We start from the raw sequence: 15062 nt of genomic DNA on the forward strand, positions 1-15062 counted from the left end.
TAATAAAACAACAAGAAAGCCCACTGTATGTGAGAACATATTTGCCAATATTATCTCTGATAAGGGTTTAATCTCCAAAATTTACAGAGAACTCATACCAACTTAACAAAAGGAAGATAAACAATCCAATAAAAAAATGAGCAAAGGACCTACTAGACACTTTCGAAAGAAATACAGAAGGCCGAGATATATGAAAACATACTCAAAATCACTAATCATCTGAGAGATGCAAATCAAAACAACGAGGTACCATCTCACCACTCAGAATGGCTATCATCAACAACTCAAAAAACAAAAAGTGCTGGCAAGGATGTGGAGAAAAAGGAACCTTGAACACTGCTGGTGGAGATGCAGACTGGTGCAGCCACTGTGGGGAAAAGTGTGGAGATTGCTCAAAAAATTAAAAATGGAACTGCCAATCGACCCAGTAATCCCAGTGCTGAGAATACTAGCATATCCCAAGAAACCAGAAACACCTATCACAAAGGACATATGCACCCCTATGTTTGTAGCAGCACAATTTATAATAACTAAGATTTGTAAACAGCCTAAATGGCCATCAGCAGATGAGTGGATTAGAAAACTGTAGTACATCTACACAATGGAATACTACGCTGCTATAAAAAAGAAACTTTTACCATTTGCAACAGCATGATTGAACCTGGAAAGCATTATGCTAAGCAAAATAAGCCAGCAAGTCGGAGAAAGATAAATATCACATGATCTCTCATATGTGTGATATAATGAACAACATAAATTAATGAACAAAAGTAGATCCAGAACTAAGAAACACTGAGCAGGAGTCCAACCTCAGAGAGAAGGTGGGGGGTAAGAAAGGAAGGGTGGTTAAAGATCAATCAAAAGACTTGTATGTATGCATATTAGCATAATCAATGGACAGGGACACTGGGGTGGTAGGGACTTGTCCTAGGGGAAGGGAGTGGATGGTGGGATGTCAATCGGGGGAAAAGACATATGTAATACTTTAAACAATAAAAAAAAAGTAATTAATACAACTGAGAAAGTAATTTCAAAATTTTATTTAACTAATCCTATATAATAAAGAGCTAATACACAAATGATTATCACACCTTCATGCCATAAAGGCTCAACACTAGGGAGAGAGGAAAGGGGACCAGCCAGGCACAAATGAGCTCGTGAGAGAGGAATGGGGACCAACCAGGCATAAATGAGCTCGTGAGAAAGGAATGGGACCATCCAGGCTGCGACCTTGGAAGAGGGACAAGCCGCCCACCCCATGGTCCCAGGCACCAGTGGCTGCACCTGCAGCCTGGGAGAGGAATAAATCACCTGCCTCGCGGTCCCTGGCACCAGCCATTGAGGCTGTGGCCCAGGAGAGAGACAAGCTGCCCACCCCATGGTCCCAGGAGCATGTGGCTGTAGCCCTTGTGAACCCGACCACCCACAGACCCCTGCAGTTGTGCCCATCCTGGGAGAAGCTGGCCCAGGTCCCATGTGCCTGTGGTGGGCCAGTGGGAGGGAAGTCCGGGTCCCATGTGCCTGCGACCAGCCAGAGGAGGGAATCCTGGGTCCTGGGTGCGGGGCAAGGCAAAAGTGGCTAGGGGTGATCAGGTCAGCAGGGGAGCAGTTAAGGACAATCAGACTTGTAGGGGCAATCAGGCAGGCAGGCAGAGATGGTTAGGGGAGATCAAGCAGGCAAGCAGGCAGGTGGATAGGAGCCAGCGGTCCCAGATTGTGAAAGGCAGTCGGACATCCCCCAAGGGGTCCGGATTGGAGTGAGTGCAGGCCGGGCTGAGGAACCCCCATCCCCGTGCATGAATTTCATGCATTTGGCCTCTAGTTTGAATATAAATAGCTGCATGTGGCTAGTGGCTACTATACTGGACAGTGTGGGACAAAACATTTCAATTTAAAAAAAGGAAATTATCAAATTTGATATAAGAAAAAGATGCAGCTATATGTTGTCAATATGGTAACTGAGAAGCTAATTCTAAAATTTATATGTAAATATAGGATTTAAAATAATAACAACAGTTCTGTAAAAGACAGAATTGAAGGACTTATACTACCTACTCAAAGCTATAATCATTAAGTGTGATATAAAAAGGGCTGAGAAGTTCTGAAGAAAGGGGTTTGAGGCATTCCAGTTCTCCATTGTTGTATGGGTACAAAGGAGCCACATAGCAAGTATCTAAGAATGATGAGGAACTAATAGAACTGGCCGGCCAAAAAATGAATTGTGCCAACAAACTGAGTTTGGAAGGGGAGCCTCCAGATCAGAACCCAGCCAGCCAACATCCTCAGTGTGAGACCCTGGACAGAGAACCCAGCTATGCTGTGCCTGGCTTTCTGACCTACAGAAGAGAGCTAATAAACAGGTGCTGTTTTAACCAAGTAAATTTGTGGCAATTTGTTATGGAGTAACAGAAAACCAGTACACTGTATTTTCTTTTGTCTCCTTTAATCCCTTTTAGTCATGTAAGCATATTATCTTTATAATTTAAAAAAGGGAGAGTGAAGAAACATTGTGCTTTCCAGTCATGAAAGTATTCAAGATTAAAATAATACTTGTTATCTGATAAGCACATACAAAAGTTGAACTAAGTAGCTGTAGAATTCCTTCTGGCTCTAAAGCTATATAATTTTTTTAAAGCTAAGAGGCCTTTTATTACATTAATAATTAGGATTATGCTAATATGTGTATCTCAAAATAATCCCGAATATTTCAGACATGCTATTACAATAGTCATATGGCTAACAGAGAGGGGTAGGAACTAATACATTGGAATAACACACCTGTACAGACATCAAAATCAATGGCAAATATGGCTCCAATTATTCAAAGTACCAGACAAAAAGCTGAAAAGATCTGTAAAGCTATATAATTTTAATGTCATGAAAACAAAAGAAGCTTTTCAAAAACATGGTATTCGTCACCATAAATTATTTGAAGAGGGAAAATCAGGAGTAAGCAATGAGCACTCAATGGGTTAGTCACTAAAGATTACTATCACAGTAGTTTCAGCAAAGCAGTGTGTCAGAAGGCACATTAAGAGTAATTCAAAGTCATTTTTTTTTTTTAAATACTGTTTATTGGTGCCCACCCCCACAAGAGAATTTCTTGGTGTGGGGCCCAGGAAGTTGGATTTTTTAAAAATATATATATTTTTTATTGATTTTTTTACAGAAAGGAAGAGTGAGAGAGATAGAGAAACATCGATGAGAGACAATCATCAATCAGCTGCCTCTTGCACACCCCCTACTGGGGATGTGCCCGCAACCCAGGTACATGCCCTTGACCGGAATCGAACCCGGGACCTTTCAGTCCAGAGGCTGTCACTCTATCCACTGAGCCAAACCTGTTTCGGCAAGAGTAATTCAAAGTCTTTAAGGAGATAAAATAAAGGTGAAATATACTATTATTACCAATAAAAAAAAATTAAAAAGAATGGCAGTTTGGTGGTCTGATTATGACTTGTCGAACCCATGAGGACTTTAGCATGTGTGGATAAAGAAGGAAAAATAAGAAAAGACTTAACTGGAACACAGAATTAAAGGCAATTATCTAATCTTATCGAATTACCCATGCTTGTATTTATAATTTTCTTTTTTTTTTTTTTAAACTGACAACCTCTCTCTTTCACCAAGTTAAATTTATGCATCCTTTTAAATATAAATTTTAATAGGAATTACTGAAACCCATCCCTGCTATGTGGCCCATTTAGGACTTTGGGACCCTGGAAACATTAAGGTCTGACCTCACACTCAGGAAGGCATCTGACTGCTGTCTTGTGACTTCCACACTCTCAAGAACTAAAGGAGTTCTCCACATCCACCAAGTTCTGCAAGTATGCCCAGCAAAAGCAGATCCAGTTTTCAGTTAGAATTTTAACTTGCTTAATGTCAAGTAGGATAGAAACACTGGACACATAGCAATTATTCACTCCATCATTGATTTTTAACTTGAATAAACATAAAAGTTATTTTACATTCAAGATAAGTACAAACAAAAGTCTCTTAAGTCTCTGAATAATTATCTTGAAATCACAGAAATATCTGGAGTACTTTATGGATTTATTTAAAAGATATACTCACTTTCTGTTCATCAACAGATACTTGGGAGGACATACAAGATTTTGTTGCCATGTGAGTCTGAAAGAACTGAAAAAAAAAGAAAAAGAAAATATACATATTACTCCAAAAACCTACATCTAAATAATGTGTTTACATTAAAAAGAAATTTTAATAGTCATTATTACCAAATTTTAACTTGTCATCTATACAACTGATTCATGTTTAAAACCTTTTTGTTAGATATCTGCATAAGTAAATATATAATTGTCAAAATATAATATACATTAACGCGCTTAACCATACACAAATTTACTTTAAAAATTAGCAAATGCCCATTTACATAAAGGAAAACAAAGAACATCACTTTTATTTGAAAGACTATTGGATTTAAAAAAGAAAAATAAACTATTTCACTTAAAAACTACTCTAGGAGCCAAGAGGCACTCAAAATTTGTTATATTCCACTGTAGCATGCCAGGGGAAATAAGTATGTCAATGCTCCTATTTCAGTATAGTTGGAAAAGCAAGTATTTTTAAATGTCCCTTGGTTATTCAATTAAAATTGAAATAATTATCATTTATCCAATTAGTATTATATGCCCGTCACTATGCTAGCTTATTAAACACACTTACTTAAACCTTACAACAGATCTGAGTTTTAACATTCCCTGCATGAAAAAACTACAATTCAGAAAGTAATCATATAGGCCAGTAAGCCAGATCTGATCTGACTGCAAAGCTGTTCCTTCTACTATCCCAAATGGTAAACCAAATACATATTCACTGTGCTTGTAACAGCCAGGAATTGGAATGGGAAAGACAGGTGTGAGAGAAGTTCTTTGAATTTCAAAGCAATGCTGCCTCAGAGGCATTACTATTCTACTTCTGAGTGCAGCACACAATACTGAGGAAATGCGTGCATTTTTAAAAAGTAATATCAATATGGACATAGTAAGAAAATATGTAAACAGTGCCAATAAGCTCCCTTCCTACCTCTAAGTCCCTAATCCCTCAGCAATTCTGCTACCCAGAATACACCAGCTTGCCGAAACCAGTTTGGCTCAGTGGTAGAGCGTCGGTCTGCGGACTGAAGGGTCCCGGGTTCGATTCCGGTCAAGGGCATGTACCTTGGTTGCGGGCACATCCCCGGTAGAGGGTGTGCAAGAGGCAGCTGGTCGATGTTTCTCTCTCATCGACGTTTCTAGCTCTCTATCTCTCTCTCTTCCTCTCTGTAAAAAATCAATAAAATATATTAAAAAAAAGAAAAAGAAAAAAAATAATCCACCAGCTTATGTCTCCTTCCAGAGTCAGACCATGCATGTAGAAACATAATGAATATGCAGGTCTCCTTTGTTTACAGGAGTAGCCTATTGTTCTATACTGTTTTTTGGTTTGTTTGTTTTGCTTAATCTATCCTAGTGGCCATTTCACCAGTACCCAGGTCTACCTCATCCTATCTAATAAAGAGGGAATATGCTAATGTACTTACCCCCACAGGAGTAGTCTATTGTTCTATACTGTTTTGACTCTATTTTTCTATTATATATTGACCCTCATGCTGTCGCAAAAGATGGCAGTGCCCACAGCCAATAAGGAGGAAACATGCTAACTGACTGTCCCACCCTCAAAAATGGCAGTGCCCAGTCAATAAGGAAGGAATATGCTAATTGTCTGTCATGCCCTCAAAGATGGCGGCGCCCACAGCCAGAAGATGGTGGCGCCAAAGCCCCTCAGCCCCATTGGGGCAGCAGAGCCCTCCAGAGTCCCTCAGTCCCCTCAGCCCCCAAGCTGCCCAGAGCTGGCTCTAGGCACAGGCAAGCCTTGGATGGCGGCTGCTCAGCCACCCAGGGCTGCCCGAGGCTCAGGTAACCAGGGCCGACCAAGGCTTGCACTACCAGCAGTGGCGGCAGCAGAGGTGTGATGGGGGCATTGCCTTCCCCTAATCTCCGGGTCACCTCCCACCCCTGAGGTCTCCCACACTGTGACAGGGGGCAGGCCAGGCTGAGGGACGACCCCCTCCAGTGCATGAATTTTCATGCACCAGGCCTCTAGTTGTTTCTATAGTGTAGCATTCTGTTCTGTGTACTAGAGTATATGTAAATGTTCTACCTTTATTTAAGCAGTACCCTGGTCTTCAATTACAATGAACTATACTACAGTGATAAAAGGGGGAACCATACCAACTACAGCAAGGGAAGGGAGCGGAGTTTCCCACCTCACCAACCCCCTGATCCCATCCCTCCACCTCCACCCATACCGCCCCCCCCCAGGTGTGAATGCAATCCCACACAGACACACGGGTATAATTCATGACTGGATATTACAGAATGCTAATAACCACTTTCCTTTGGTACATATGGGTAGATAGTCTAAGCTATTGAAGGCTAGATTTGTTAAATAATCGCTACATAGAGAGTGTTTCCAAAACCTAAGTAGCTAACTGAACACACTGTTCCAACATGAAATGACTCTTATCAGTTGAAAGATGCCACTATATGAAAGTATACCTACTAGCTGTTTCATAATTTAAAAAGTAAAAGCCCATCAGATTGGCCTAAGGTTTTGTTTTTAACTATACAAACACTTCACCTTACTCCCTCCAGCCAGCCCCCTGCCATTCTAATAAGGCTCCTCACTCTAGTCACTGTGTGGACATAAGCAGATCCAGTCCCTCTTCTACACCAGGACAGAAAGGTGAGAATAACTAGAAGAGTAAGGTAGTTAATGGAGATTTGGAGAAAGAGGAGGTCACCAAAGGCCAGAGCAAATTCTAGGAAGACAATGATATTGAACTGAGTCAGAAAGGTGGTACAGCATCAGATGAGGTGGCATTTAAAGTAGTAAAAAAAAGCTGAGCACCTGTAGGAAGCAGAATTTGGTATCTGGAAAAAGTAAATAGTGATTATAGAGTTTGGTAAGAGAAGAAAGGGTTCATCAGTCTCCTGGTGCGAAGTTATGAATGAGGTTGAGAAACAGATTAGGGACACTAAAGATCAGTTTGAAGCATCCAGTCCTTCTAAAGCCAGGGTGGGGAACTTTTATTTTACCTAGGACTATTCAGATATTTATAACATAATTCTCGGGCCATAACATAAAAATTAGCTTGCTATATCTGGTCAAACATTTAATTAACTCACTCCTCATGCAGTGGCAGGCCAGATCAAATTTATTTCATGGGCCTTATACAGTCCAGGCTGACTTGTGGTAAAGGCAAAACAGTGCCACAGAAAATGTCTTTTTAGGAGCTCTGTTCAGAGCCTTGCATGAGATAAACTGAATGAGAGAGCAGAACACCATGATCAGTGTTACTTCCTAATTTAAGGTGCCATTTGCTCACATCAGTGATGGAAGTGAGATGCCACACATCTAATTTACTGAAGACTGTGTTATTTCTACATATCAACTATAGAACTTTAATTAAGCTTTAAAAATTACAGTAAGAATATAGTCATTTTTTAATATAATGGGTAGCATATGACTTGGTTTTTGTGAAATACGGTTCAGTAAGCAGTTTGGTTGGTAAGTACCAGTAAAATTTGCTTAGAAAACTGATTTTGTGCTCATCTGTCATTAAACTTTGACTAAAACTGTGTTACATTTCTGTGAGTTAATAAATATCTGCTTTTGTTTATTCATTTCTGGTATTTCTGAATACTTGCCAAAAAGCCTACTTAACATCTCTGTGGATAAATGTTTTGATCAGGAAATAATAATGAGTCACATAAAAAGTATTATAAATAGCTGCTTTTAAAGTTTTCCACTGGTACTGCTTTACTAGTCAAATTTCCAAAACAACTTTTAGAATGAAAACAGTCCCGTTTTTTAAAGGTAAAATAATAAGCGGACCAGAGTTTACCCTTTAGTGGTAAGCCCTGAATTAAAAGTAACAAACACCAAGAAGTGGAATTCTGTCTGCTCTATCACTGACTACCTAATTACTATATGCAAATCACTATGCTGAGCAATGGGGTCTTGGGAGGAGGAAGACATGGCTCTAGATCTTAAGAACTTATCTCAGAGAATACAAACTTACAGCAGGCAACCATAATCCCATTCTGAAACACAAAGAAGAAAAAATTACTATTCCTACACTTGATTACAGTCACACAAGTTTGCTTTTCTGCATTTTTGAATTTTAAATACATATATACATCATACATACAAAAACATACATATATTTAAATCTCTATACTTACTATCTAGAAAAAAAATATTAAACAGTACCTTTAATTCCTAGCAAAGTCTAACATATTTATTTATTTATTCATTCATTCATTTTCCTAAAGTTGTAGTATGTAACGAGAAGTAGAAAAAAGTGCCAGAACATTCCAGGGTAGCTAGAGGAAAATCAGGTTCTTCACCTTCTTCAGAATTTCAGTGTGGGAGTACAGGCCAATTATAGGAAAACATATGATGATTCTATCACAATAGGACCAAGGATAACTTTCCTTACCCTACTTGGAAACATTCCTTAGAGACTGTGTATAGCCTCTGGGTATAACAATGAGCCTGGGGGGAACAGAATTCAGACTTGACTTTAAAAATAGCTTCATTTTAACTTCATTTCCCTATAAGTTCTATCTTTATAAAATTAAAGAAATAGAACCAAACTTTTCAAATTGTCCCCTGGTGTTTCTTGGAGTCTTTTAAGATCAAAAATAAAAAAATAAAAATCTGGGCCCATTTAATGAGTTTTGAGGGCAGGGTTCTTTGGCTTAAAACAATAATTTAAAAGATTACACAGACTCATTCTTTAAAATCTTTTTATTACATCTTTAGGTTAAGGAAACTTTTAAAAAAAATTAATAGTGCTAATTAAACATTTCCTAAAAATAAGTAGTAATGTTAACTTATTCAAATTCTGCATAGGATCATTCTAGAATTAGATGCTAATTACAACCCAGGGGGGAAAAAAGAATTCAAATGAAATCAATAAGACTTGGTAATATAGGACAAAGCAACACAATATATGGCAAAGCCTGCCTAGATCTCCCCCAGGACAGTCTCAGTCTAGGGCAGCTTAGAGTAGTCCAAGTCCCATCAATATATCAATTTTACCTCAATTTTACCATCCTCTTCAATAAATACAAAACCTAAATAAATACAAAACCTAAACAGTCTAACATTCAGCTTCAAAATATTAAGACAAGGAAATTCTTGATAATTGTTTATGTTCTAGTAAAAGAGAAGTTTTAAGTTTAACAAAAGCTTACAGCATTAACATGGCTGCTTAAGATACAAATTCAAGCTTACTTTGAAATTACTTTCCCCCTTAATTAGAAAAGCAATATTTCATGTTTATTATAGGGGGAAAATACCATTTCTAATTATGTCATTTTAAATTAACACTGTAATAAATGTCCCTCATGTAGCAGCCAAAGAGGTTTGTCTTCCACTCACGTCTCCCTCCCTTCCAGCAAGAACTTGCCCTTTGGCTATGGAGAATGCCAACAGCTTCCAGCTGCGGAGCCTTCAGGGTCTGCACAGTACTCTCCCCAATTTCCCCCCTTAATCAATCTCTAACACTCCTAACTCCAACATCTGCTTCCTGCTGGATCCAAAGGAGTAGTCCTGTAGAAACAACTGTTAATTTCCTCATAATAAATTCCTAGATTGTAGTACTAGTCAAAAGTATAAACATATTGCCAAACTGCCCCTCAAAAAGGCTGTACCTGCTTACTTTTCCAAAATTAGAGGTGAGGATGCCATTTTGAACAGGGTAGTGAGGGGAAGCCTACCTAAAAAGACCTGAGGGTTAACCTGTTAACCGGGGAGTTTCCTTTTTAATTACGCAACATACAACGGGCGCATACTCTTTCACTAGGACGTGTCAGTACGTCACGCCCAGTGGACGTACTTTTATATTATTATTTTTTTATTTATACTTAATTAAAACAAATGAAATATACATATTTTTGTTTATTTATATATAAAGCACAAAGGAAAATACAAAGTTACAAACAAATAGAAAAGAATACCAACAAAAAAATGGAAACATTGAATTAAAAAATTATAAATTTTACAAACAATTATAAAAATTACAAAAAATATATTTTTTTCACTTCTATACACAATAAAAAATATAAAAAAGTTAACAATTACAGAACAATAAACAAAAGCACACAAATAAAATAGAAATATTGAGTTTAAAAAGTTGAAATATAGATGTAAAAATTCAAAACTCAACTTCCGTGTGATGTATTTTAAAACAATTGTTGATACATAGTGCTACCTTACAATCCGGACACCAGTATGTAGATTCTTTCCTAACACCTTTTTTGTAGCAAACTTGGCATTTCCTGGATTTAGTTTTTCCTATATCACTTTTCATTTGTTCTGGAAAATGCCTTTCAACTAAGCGTGACGGTTTAGATGCAGAGCTGCTTGTTGATGTCTTTGGGTGGGTTTTCACTATGTTGTTATCTACCAATTTCTCTACACACTCTATCAAAAAGTGTAATCGATCCAAATGACCTTTATCTTTTTTGAATATAATATATGCATTGAAGCAGCACATTATCAATTAATTGTAGAAAAATTTTTTTAAAAAATTTTTTTACCCTATTACGGGTAGCCGTGTAGGCCACCATAACTCCATCTCCCAAATCTCCACCGCCCATATTCTTGTTATAATCCAGGACAACATTCAGTTTTTCTTGCCTTCTTCCTCTCTTTACATCGTTGTCTTTTCGTCATTATGAATAGAACTGAGCATCAATACATCTTTTTTATCCTTCCATTTTAAAACCGTAAGTTTGTCTTTGATTAATACTATATGTTCATTTTTCTGTAATTTTTTTGTTTTTATTTCACTGGGGATTCCGACTCTGTTTATCCTCATTGTTCCAACAATGTCTGTATTGTTTTGACACAAGGTTCAGCCAAATGAATTGACGTATAGAAATTATCTAAGTAAATCCTATACCCTTTATTCAGTAAGTCATGTGTTAACTCCAAAACAATTCTTGTGGGTAGTTCGAACCATAATTTGTGTCCTTGCCTGTGTATAAAATTATATTTTGTATGTATCCAGATTGGCTTTCACTGAAAATAAACAACTTCATTCCAAATCTAGATCTTTTTGTAGATATCTATTGTTTCCAAGACAAATTCCCTTTCCATAATAAAAGAGATTCATCTACGCATATTTCTTGTTCACATACATAAAAACTTTTAAACTTTTCTGACAAATTATTGATGATTGGATCAATTTTATGTTTTTCTATTATAGAAAGGTTGGAGATATAAAAAATATAAGTAAATAATATATAATATGAAAATAGGTAGGTAAGTGTAAGTACGCTCACCAAGAACAGGTCCACCACTCTCAATAGCGAAATTATACTGATTCCCTCTATGTCTTAAATTCATGTTGAGACATATATGGATGACTAATATCTTTGTTGTTCAGAAATATACGTCCCGCCCATTTCAGGGAGCAACATAAATTTCAAGGACGTATTCATATGTCCTACCAGTACCCGATATGGTTTACATTTGACGTATTTATACGTCCCGCTCGGTTAACAGGTTTTAAAGGAGACTGGTGAAAAGGATGTCTGGAGGAAGAGCACTCCAGGCAGAGGGAACTAACAATGGCAGAGATCCTGAGGCAAGTGTATACTGCAGTGTTTGAGGAATAGCAGTAAGACCAAGCAGCTGGAGAAGGGACAGGGAGGCAGAGTGGCCAAAAATAAATGCAATGCCAGATCATGCAGTGTTCTTGTGGCTTGTTGTAAAGACTTGGCTTTGAAGGGTTTTGTATAATAGGGACATTACTTCTCTTTGTACTAAAGGGTTTGCTTAAAGCTACTAGGTTGAAAGTAGACTTAAAAATGGCAAGGCAGAAACAAGACTGCTGCATTAATCTAATCCAGGAATGACATCATGGCAGGATGTTAGTGGTGGAAGAGGTAAGATGAGGTCAAATTCATCTACTTTGAAGGCTAAGGTGACCAGACATCCTGCATTTGGCGGACAGTCCAGATTTTTAACAATTTGTCCTGAGGTGTTTTAAAATAAGTCCCAATTTTTGGAAAGAATGCACGACAAGCTAGGGAACAGCGGGAGAATGGGAAGGGAATATATGGTTTTCGACGCCATGTAGCTATTTAGCCAGGATATGAGTTTCATATTATTTTTGTTAATTTTATAATGTTAAACTTTAATAATAATAACTGTTGAGAACTGATTATTGAGAACCGCTTATTGAAGTTCGCACTGTTGATCAGTTAGAATTCACTCAAATGAGAAATACGCCAAAGAATAAAATAATACTATACATAATTTTAAAAAATTTATTGTATTTGTAAATTGTACTTATGTTGAAATTTTAAAAAATGTATTACAATACTATTTTTGTGTTCTATGAAAATTTTTGTTGCTCCATGTAGACCAAATTTTTAATCAAGAACTCCCCCCCACCCCTTCCCGGTCAATGGTGTCCCGCTTTATCAATGTTAAAATCTGGTCACCTTATTGAAGGCAGAACCAACAGAACTTGCTGAGGGCTAAATGTGGAATGTGAGGAGATATAGAGAATGGTTCTAAAGTTTTTGGTTTGAACAATAAGGAGGAGGGAGCTTCCATTTACTAAAACTGGAAAGACTGTAGGAGGAAGAGGATAGGGGAAGATCAGGAACTCTCTTTAGAACATGTTAAATTTTAGATGCCTATTAGATACTAAAGTGAAGGTACTGAGTATGTAGTTGGATAACCAAGTTGAGAGTACAAAGATATCTGAACTGAAGAAAACAATTCTGAAGTCATCAATATATAGCTAGTACTTAAAGCTGTGGAGTGCGATGAAATTACCCAGGGATTGAAGGTATTCAGAAAAGAAGAGGGATCACAGAATTGAACCCTGGGTAGGGGTTCTCCAACATTAAAAGTTGGAGATCTGAGGAGCAACCAGTCCAAATGGCTAAGGAGGAGGGTGAAAGAAATCCAGAAAAGTGTGGAGTCCTGGAAGACAGGTTAAAAACAAACAAAACAAAAAAACAAAAGACCAAAAAAAAGGCCGGCCGAGACCAGTTTGGCTCAATGGATAGAGCATCGGCTTGGGGACAGAAGGGTCGCGTTCGATTCTGGTCAAGGGCATGTACCTTGGTTGCAGGCATATCCCCAATAGGGGGTATGCAAAAGGCAGCTGATCGATGACACTCTCACCGATGTTTCTAACTCTCTATCTCTCTCCCTTCCTCTCTGTATAAAATCAATAAAAATATATATATTTTAAAAAAGTCCATTAGGGAGGAATGAAGAATGTGCCAGGACCATTCCTTTACTTACCATGTGTGGTTGCTTTCAGAAAACAATGGCATTGCATAATTGTGACAGAGACTTTGTGGCTCACAGCATTGAAAATAGTTGCTATTTAACACTTTAAATGTCTGCTCATCCTTTATCAAGAAGAATTAGAGGGTGAATGAATGAGGAAAATGCAGTACAATTTTTAGGAACTCTCTTGCGTTTACTTAGTGATCCTGATATTAGAGTAAAACCACCAGCATTATTTCCCCCATCATAATCAGCAGTGAGGATACAAGAGCAGAGTCCTGGGACAGTTTAAGTGTGTGTGGGGTTTTGCCAGGGAAGAATGAAGGAGCAAAAGATGAAACTGAGATGTCAAGAAAATAATTATACATGCTACAAAAAGGGAAAAGAAGGTTTGAAGGATATGAGGGAAAGGGGAAAGGTTCAACAGATTAGATCAAATAATTATGGGACTTGGAGTTAGCTGAGGGAGTAAACAAACAGGCAATGTAGGAAGTAATGTCAGAATGAAATGCCTGAAAATGAGATTAGGAGGGATTGCAGTTATTGAGAAATGACAAGGTCAAGTCTTAAAGTACAACAAGGAGATGCTACAGATAGAGAACACAAGGTATTTTAGGAGAGGAGGTCAAAACTGAAAGGCAGATTATTGAAAGGATAATCTATGTGAATACTGAAATCACCTATAATTATGACAGGTCTAATGTTAGAGAATTACAGAGAGCTAATAACAACACTGTCAAGCATAGAAGGAGGTGAGATTTCAGAGATGACTGAACAAAGAAAGGTGGTGAGTATATAGTGTTATAATTAAATGAGAGTCAAAATTGGGAGTATTAAGGGAGAGAAAAATGATCTGGAAGTGGCAATAAGAAGTAATGTTGTCAACAACCATGTCTCCAGGAAAAGAGTGATATGAGAGGAAGAGAAAGGGAGAGAGAGATTGATTGTGTATATGTGTGTGTAGGGTGTTAGAGGGTGGGGAGGGCAAGAATTTTCAACAAGGTGCAAATGTAATTTAAGGAAGAAAGGACAGTCTTTTTTTTTTTTGTCTTTTTTTTAATGATGCTGGAACAATTGGACTCTAATATGCAAAAAAAAAAAAAAAGATCCTCAATTCATATTTCATACCTTGTACCATATGAATCACAGACCTAATGGAAGGTATAAACAAAATCTTTGTGGCCTTACATTAAGTAAAGATTTCTTACTATAACATCAAAAGCATGATCCATAAAGAAAAAAAGCTAAATTGTACCTAATAAACTAAAATCTTCTGCTCTTCAAAGCATACTGTTAAGAGAATTAAAAAAATAAGTCACGTACTTGGATAAAACATTGGTAAATAATTTATTTCATAAAGGACTTATATGATATATATTTATTATAAAAACTTGTATAACTCCATAATAATTAGACAATAACTTAACTTTTTTAAATGGGAAATGATTTAAACAGACAATTCACCAAGGATATAGGATGGCAAGATGCTCAATACCATTAGTCATTAGATAAATGAAAATTAAATCATGAGATATCACAATATATCAGAATTACTTTTTTAAAACTGACAATACTGCAAGGATGCAGACAACAGGAACTCTCATTTGTTACTGGTGGGAATGCAAATCGGAACAAATGTTTGCAAGAGTTTGGCAGTTTCTTAAGTTAGTTAAACACACACTCAGTAATCCTACTCCTACATATCAACCCAAGTGAAATGCAAACTT

At 37.3% G+C, this 15062-nt stretch overlaps 1 protein-coding gene across 7 annotated transcripts in view; it reads right to left on the bottom strand.

Moving 5' to 3' along the window:
- SEPTIN10 (septin 10) overlaps positions 1–15062 on the bottom strand; it is an 80052-nt gene that overhangs the window by 55218 nt on the left and 9772 nt on the right. For 5 of the 7 annotated variants that reach the window (XR_006742121.1, XM_036447988.2, XM_036447990.2 and 2 more), the window contains exon 2: positions 4078–4143. The exons of the other annotated variants lie outside the window; for them this stretch is intronic. Coding sequence is in view for 4 of the 5 variants with exons in the window: in XM_036447988.2 (XP_036303881.1) it covers positions 4078–4143 (66 nt within the window). In the remaining variant the exon portion in view is untranslated. The remainder of the gene's footprint in view (positions 1–4077; positions 4144–15062) is intronic. 7 annotated transcript variants of the gene reach the window in all.

This window comes from Pipistrellus kuhlii, unplaced genomic scaffold, assembly GCF_014108245.1.
Source record: "Pipistrellus kuhlii isolate mPipKuh1 unplaced genomic scaffold, mPipKuh1.p scaffold_m20_p_2, whole genome shotgun sequence".
In the NCBI taxonomy this organism is placed as follows: domain Eukaryota; kingdom Metazoa; phylum Chordata; class Mammalia; order Chiroptera; family Vespertilionidae; genus Pipistrellus; species Pipistrellus kuhlii.